The sequence below is a fragment of the Ceratotherium simum genome, chromosome 36 (genome assembly GCF_057802395.1).
Source record: "Ceratotherium simum simum isolate JZ-2026a chromosome 36, ASM5780239v1, whole genome shotgun sequence".
Classification (NCBI taxonomy): Eukaryota; Metazoa; Chordata; class Mammalia; order Perissodactyla; family Rhinocerotidae; genus Ceratotherium; species Ceratotherium simum.
In genome coordinates, this window is record NC_141935.1 from 26,772,454 (window position 1) to 26,779,590 (window position 7,137).

A 7,137-nucleotide genomic window follows, 5' to 3' on the forward strand; every position below is an offset into this window, starting at 1 on the left:
CCTGGAAGCTTAGTGAACTCCCCTGTCTTCTTTCTGGACTTCTCTGTCTGTTCAGATGGCGTAAAAGGATAGAGTGGGCACCCAAGGAGACAGGGGCCAGACATGGAGAGGACACATCCACGGCAGGATGGCAGTCCCAGGCTGGGGCCCTCCTTGAGGTGTGTCCTAAGTGGCTGGGTGGGGAGGACGGGTCTTTCCTCCCCTCATCTCATGTCATCCATCCAACACTTGTGCCCAAAGGAATTCACAGGCATGAGACGTAATCACCACGGGAGCCACGCTGGGGCCCCTGCACCAACGAAACGGGCCTCTAGAGTCAGCATGGTCATTACGAGAAAAGGAAATGGGATTGCCTACAATTAAAATATATATCAAAAACTTTGTACATATACACTTTAAACCTCAGAGATGAAAAGATAATAGATCTCAAAGTCCCCTCAAAAATACCATTTCCGGTCACTGGCTCACACGTCCAAGCTTAGTGAGGAGGACCGAGCGCCATGGCTGCTCCCTCTCCTGCGTGGCCTGCCCTGGGTGGGGGTCAAGCCAGCATTGGGGGTCACCAACATGGCCTCCTTTCCTAGGCTCCTGTCGTCCTCCTCCTGTTTCTCCTCTACTCCTAGAAGCTGAGGCAGGAGACACTGAGGCAACCAGGTAAGGGATGGATGTGTGTAAGGGGTCTGACAGGAGTGAGACACCAGTGTCCCCCACACCCCGCCCCACCCCAACACACACACATTCGGCTTTGGCACAACCTCCTGCACTGCAGGCCAGAGCCAGGGAGCAAAGGGACCCTGCAGCCTCCCGAGTGTACTCTGGGGAGCCCGAGTGTCCCTCAGGGGAACAGGCAGCACTGGGAAGCTGTGTAGGAAGGTGGCTCCCATCTTCCCCACTGCCTGCCAGAGACTCCTGCAGCAAGAAAGAAGAGGCGTGGAGGCAAGTACAGATGAGCGACAGAAGAGAGGCGGGATGCTGGCAGCACTGGGTCTGGTTCCAGTCTCTGCGGTCCCTGGGACGCAGCTGCTCCTTCTAGGTAGTGTGCTCCTGGTACCTTTCCCGAGGGCGGGGTCAGAAGGCCCCCTTCTCCTTCAGCCAGTCTGAACTGCTGGGTTTCCGGTGTCAGAGCGCATGCTGGTGACCACTAGGCTAGGCTGCAACATGGCCACGATGGGGAGCCTTTAAAGCCTCTACACACTGAACCCCGACATCTCACTTGTATGGATCCACGCTAAGGAAATAAAGTCAGGCAAAGATTTTATCACAGTAGAACAAATAGTAATTTTAAAAATTGATGTAAGTTTTGTGAGGATAGGGACTTCTGTTTTGTTCACAGCTGCATCCCCGGAACCTGGCTTAACAAATATATATTGAATTAATAAACTTAATGTTGATCTTTGGGAGAACAGCTGAAGTAGCATGGTGCATCCATATAATGGCATGCTAAGTAGTCACTAAAATCATGTTTTAAATAACTTTTCAGTGACATTGGAAAATGCTTATTATGTATCTAGTATAGAAATTTCAAAATCATATGTATATCATTTATTTCCAACGATGGAAAAGATATGTATGCACAGAATAATCTGAGGAAAAACACCAAAAATGTTTGCAAAAAACTCTCCTTAGGAAGTGGGATTACGGGTGATTTTGACCTTCTTGCTTTTACTCTTTTTGTATTTTCCAAATTTTCCTCATATGCATGTATTACTTTTCTAATCAGAGAAAGTTACAGAAATACTATTTTGCTTACTAGTAAATATTGGGTCCTCACTTTTCAGGGTGCAGAAACTGAGGACCTGGGACTTGCTCAGGAACGTGATCAACTAGAGGGAAACTGCAGAGGGCGGTCCCTGCTGGGGTTGGGGGTGCGGATTCCAGGGAAAGGGCTGTGGCAGCACTGGCGGAGAGGCGGAGGGGAACTGAGGGTCTCTGCGGCTCTTCCGAGTCCTCGAGGGACGCCACCTCCTTCCTCTGTGCTTTTCTCTGCCTCCTGTTCCCCTAGTCCTTACATTGACTACTGAGGACAAGGAAACGTCGCATTTGCGGAGCCTTTTAAAGCAAGCGGGGGTGGGGGCGGGGGGAAGAGGAGTCACAGACTTGTCACACTTGAGCCAGGCCCTCAGGAGCCGATCGTTTCCTAAACAGGAACCGACCCTCTGTGCAGCCTAGCGAAGGAGACCAGCTCGCGGGAACCGTGCACGTTCCAGTGAAGACACCGCGCCCCCCGCCGCCTCCCCGCGCGGCCGGAGGGAGCGCGGGGAGGCGGGGCTCCCGGCTCCAGCCCCGCTGGTCCCGGGCACCGGGGCGCCCGGCCGGGGCCCACGGGTCTCCGCGCTCCCGTCTGAGCCCCCGCCAGGAGGGTCCCACTCAGCCGCTCAAGTCGGCAGCCTGGAGGCGTCCCCTGGCCCACGGCGGGCACCTGGTGGCCGGCGCCGGAAACAATACCACCCAGCCCTCCGCCCGGCCTCTGCCCTGAGCCCACGGGGTCTGGACCGCGACCCCCACCCTCGGGAGGGGCGGGGGCCCCGGGCCAGCCGGGAGGGGGCGCTCGCGAGGCGGAGATCCCGGCTTCCGCGCGCGGCGGCCGAGGGTCCGCCGGCCAATCCCGTGCGCAGGAGGCGGGCGCACGGCCCCGGCCCGGCCGCGGATTGGCCCGCCCCGAGCTCCCGGCCGCGGATTGGCCGCCCTGGAGGGGCGGGCCCACCTGGCTCTGCGGCGCGGTCTGCGGGCGAGCGAGGAGGGTCGCGGACGCGAGCGGAAGCTGTGGGACTCCCCGGATCCGCCCCCGGGGCGCCGCCGCCAGCTGCCTCGCCCTCTCCGCCTTCCCCCGGGGCGACCCCGGCCGCGCCGAGCGGGTTCCTGCGGCCGCCGGAACACGCGCAGCCGGGCCATGAGCGTGGGCTTCATCGGCGCCGGCCAGCTGGCCTGTGCCCTGGCGCGGGGCTTCACGGCCGCAGGTGAGCGCGGGCGGGCGGGCGGGCGGGCGGGCCCTGGGCTGGGCTGGGCTGGGCTGGGCTGGGCTGGGCTGGGCGCCGCCCCCGCCCCGCGGGCGTGGACGAGCGCGTGAAGAAGGCGGCTTTGCTCTGGGGGCTGCGGGTCCTGGTAGGCAGCCAGTCTTCTGCCCGCGTCGGGGGTGGGGGGGAGGCGCGGCCGGCACCGGGGGAGCGTTGTGGGGCGATCCTGCTCTCCGCGGACAGCGTGGGAACCGCCGGCCGGGAGCCCCAGCTGAAAGGCCGCGTCTTCTGCAGGCATCCTCTCGGCTCGCAAGATCATAGCCAGCTCCCCGGAACTGGACCTGCCCACGGTGTCCGCGCTCAGGGTAGGGGGGCGGGGGGCGGGGGGTGGGGAAGGGGGTGGAGGCCCAGCAGAAGGGTGGCCTGATGAGCTGAGCCCCGGTGCTGGTGGCCAGCGCGGACCCCCCCGCCAGCAGCATCACGATCCCCCACCTTCCCTGGGGCAGCTCGGTGTGGCGGGAGCACCCAGGCAGGCGGACTCGGGTTCAGATCCGGACGCTGGGGTGGTTAGAAGATTAACTGACGTATTTGTGTGTGGCGGGCACCTGGCACATAGTAGGTACCCAAGAAATACTCGTTTTTCTTCATCGACTAGCTGTGTGACGTTACGGTACTCAGCTACTCTGAGCCTCAGTGTCCTCATTTATAAAGTGCAAACCACAGGAGCCACTTCCCTGAGTTATTCTGAGCATGAATGAGCGTGTGGAGAAAGAGCCTGATGAGTTAGTTGTTCCTCTTTTAATAGAAGAATGTCCCAAGTCTTCACCCCCAGCCTGGGCAGTGTGGGGGAGGATGTGTAATGAGGCAGGTGACAGGCCGTGTCCTGTGCCCAGGGAGGCTGGTGTTCCTAGCCCTGGAGGGCCCCGCTTCTCAGTTTGCAGTCCTGGAGGGGCGGTGTCCTCCAGCCAGCCCCTGGACCACAGGGAGACCATGCAGGCTGATGAGCAAGTGTCCGGGGCTGGGATAAGGCCTGACCCCGCTCTGCTTCTGGCTGTCGGGCACTACCATTTCATCTTTCCCTTCCCCACTTTCCAGCCATGGAACCTTCTTACCTGGCAGAGGGGTGCCTTGGGTGCCAGAGGAGTGGTGGGGTGGGAGACACCATTTCCTGGGTGCCATGGAGAAGCTTGTCCATGTCCCGCATCTGTGCGCACTTGCCCAGTAGCAGCGCTGGAAAACTCTGTGCCTGTGGGGGTAGGGGCAGACCCTGGGGTGACAGAGCAGGGAGTTCAGGCTGCAGCCGGCAGAGTGGACTTGGCCGTTGAGCCACTCCTTGCGAGGGCCTGGGCCTGGTGAGGCTGCCCCTCGCTGTGAGCCGGCAGTCTCCTCCTGCAGAAGATGGGTGTGAACCTGACCCGGAGCAACAAGGAGACAGTGAGGCACAGCGACGTGCTGTTCCTGGCGGTGAAGCCGCACATCATCCCCTTCATCCTGGACGAGATCGGGGCCGACGTCCAGGCCAGGCACATCGTGGTCTCCTGTGCGGCCGGTGTCACCATCAGCTCTGTGGAGAAGGTGCCCGTCTCAGCCCTGGTGTCCCTGTGTGAGGGGAGGGGTGGGTGGCCGTGGGAGCTGTGCCCTGGCAACCCACTCGGCCCTCTTCCTTGCGCAGAAGCTGATGGCGTTCCAGCCGGCCCCCAAGGTGATTCGCTGCATGACCAACACGCCCGTAGTGGTGCGGGAGGGCGCCACGGTGTACGCCACGGGCACCCACGCCCTGGTGGAGGATGGGCGGCTGCTGGAGCAGCTCATGAGCAGCGTGGGCTTCTGCACTGAGGTGGAGGAAGACCTGATAGACGCCGTCACGGGGCTCAGCGGCAGCGGCCCTGCCTACGTAAGGCCCTCGTACACTTCCTCAGCTTCTGGGCACCCAGATGATCAGGATGGGCTGGCGGGCAGGCTCGGGCTGGGGTGCCGCCCACCTCTTGGGTGCGACTGGTGGAGGAGGCTGACCCCTCGAGCTAGTTCCAGTCATCGGGAAAAGCAGACTCTAGGGGGCGCCCTTGAGGGCCCGCGGCCGGGACTCAGTGAGGGTCTCCACAGGCGTTCATGGCCCTGGACGCGTTGGCCGACGGTGGGGTGAAGATGGGCCTGCCGCGGCGCCTGGCGGTCCGACTGGGGGCCCAGGCCTTGCTGGTCAGTATCTGCCCCCTGCGTGTTCTGGACCAGGGTGTGGGATGGGGGTTCCCGTGGGTCACTGAGCTGGGGTCAGGGGTTGGCTGGGAAGCTGGGATGGGGATAGGGGAAGAGCGGTGGGCGTGGGGAAGCCCGTCCCGAGGTGCAGCAGCATCTCTCTCCTCTAATGCCCGCTTCCTGCCGTAGGGGGCTGCCAAGATGCTGCTGGACTCGGAGCAGCATCCAGGCCAGCTCAAAGACAACGTCTGCTCCCCCGGGGGGGCCACCATCCACGCCCTGCACTTCCTAGAGAGTGGAGGCTTCCGCTCCCTGCTCATCAACGCGGTGGAGGCCTCCTGCGTCCGCACACGGTGGGTGGCTCTCCTCCTCCGCGCCGGCCCTCCACTCCCAGGCGGCCGCTGGTGTGGGCCGGGCGCCGGCCTCCACAACCTGCCGTCTTTGGTCCCGTTAGCAGTGTTGGAGTCTGTGCTCTGTTAATAACCACGATTAATTAGACTTCAGCTAAGTGTTTACAGGCCCTACTTCATCTAATTCTTGCCGCAGTTCTGACAGCTGGGATAAGCTTTGATGTATAGATGAGGAGGTTGAGGGTCACAGAGAGGATTTTCCCAAGGTCAAGCAGGTCGGAAGTGATGGAGGCAGGATTTGACTTCAAGTCCATGGCTCCAGACTCTGTGATTTTCCACTCTCTCTCTCCCCATATGATCACAGGTACCACTTGGAGCTCTACATCTGTGTAGTAACCCATCCGTGTTCTGAGAAGCTTGGGGATTACTTGGTCGGGGGTTCTGATTTTTGGTGGTGTCAAGTCAACAAGGGTTGGGCTTCTGTGGACGGGAAGCCTCGTGAAATTCTGACTGCGAGGTTGATTGCCTTCCTCCTTCAACCCCTCTGGGGCTTTGTCTGCAGAGAGCTGCAGTCCATGGCTGACCAGGAAAAGATCTCCCCAGCCGCCCTCAAGAAGACCCTCCTGGACAGAGTGAAGCTGGAGTCCCCCACAGTGTCCACGCTGACCCCCTCCGGCTCAGGGACGCTCCTCACAAGAAACCCGGCCCCGGGAGGCAAGAAGGACTAAGGCAGCCTCTGCCCTCGTCTGTGACCAGAGCCCTTGACTGAGGAACCGTGCAGGGAGAGGGCAGGCTCTGATTTTCAGTTTTCAGATCCTTGTTGTAAAATCTCCTTAAATCTGTTCAGACCAGGCAGCACTAGAGTCCTTCCTGTCCCGTGCTGGAAGACGCTCTGAAGGGGTGGTGGATGCTGGAAGCCAGGTGCAGCCTGTACGCCTCCCACTGTTGCAGGAGAGAGAGGCTCGGTAGGAAGGTCCCCCAGAGGACCAAGTGGAGCCCAGGCAGGGTCAGCTGATGCCAGGTCAGGGAGGTGAGAGGTACAAAACATGACAAGGACTTTTTCCTTTCAGTTGAAAGTAAGCAACTTAGAATTGTCATAATTAATCAGAAATGCACGAAATGAGACTATGCTTATCTTTAAGTCTTGCTTCATAGGTGTACCACTGAAAAAGTGCTCTTCAGTGCTGCCAAGTGTAGCTACTTTAATAAAGTTTTAGTTCTTATTGCCCTGCTTTTCTTAGGCTTAATCGTAAGTCTGGAGAACTCAAGGCCCTTCCTTACCAGGTGGTCCCTGCTTCTGTGGGGAGCACTGTCTAAGGGCACGAAGTAGGGATGAGAGGAACTAAGGGTGCAGGCCCGAGAGCTGTAATGACGCTCTGCTCCAGCCCGGCCCCCAGGATCAGGCTCAGGAGGTTGTGTCCTAGGATGGGCCGACGCTCGTGGCAGAGGAGAGCCAAGTGGCCTGGGTGGGGGGAGGCAGGAGCCCAGACACGGGAGGAAGCTGCCTGCTTTGTGGGCCCAGGCACCTGGCTAAGCGTTGGCTCCTCCAGCCGCCCCCTGAGGGAGGAGCTGTTCTCTTCCTCACGTTCTAGAAGATGCTGAGGCCTAGACGGGGTAAGCTGTGACCCCAGGTGAGCTGT

General features: G+C 60.2%; 1 protein-coding gene across 1 annotated transcript; it reads left to right on the top strand.

Moving 5' to 3' along the window:
• Positions 1 to 2,736: 2,736 nt before the first annotated feature.
• Positions 2,737 to 6,720, top strand: LOC106803390 (pyrroline-5-carboxylate reductase 2). The gene is made up of 7 exons (XM_087424458.1): positions 2,737 to 2,957; positions 3,249 to 3,319; positions 4,350 to 4,529; positions 4,627 to 4,848; positions 5,058 to 5,150; positions 5,337 to 5,500; positions 6,060 to 6,720. Exons 1-7 carry the CDS (start codon positions 2,891 to 2,893, stop codon positions 6,223 to 6,225), a joined length of 963 nt encoding a protein of 320 aa, XP_087280584.1. The 5' UTR covers positions 2,737 to 2,890; the 3' UTR covers positions 6,226 to 6,720.
• The last annotated feature ends 417 nt before the right edge of the window (positions 6,721 to 7,137 follow it).

Coding starts and splice junctions, on each gene's coding strand:
- LOC106803390 (XM_087424458.1), top strand. CDS start 2,891: ATGAGCGTGGGCTTCATCGGCGCCGGCCAGCTGGCCTGTGCCCTGGCG. Junction 2,958..3,248: donor GCGGGGCTTCACGGCCGCAG/GTGAGCGCGGGC, acceptor CGTCTTCTGCAG/GCATCCTCTCGGCTCGCAAG. Junction 4,849..5,057: donor GCGGCAGCGGCCCTGCCTAC/GTAAGGCCCTCG, acceptor GGGTCTCCACAG/GCGTTCATGGCCCTGGACGC.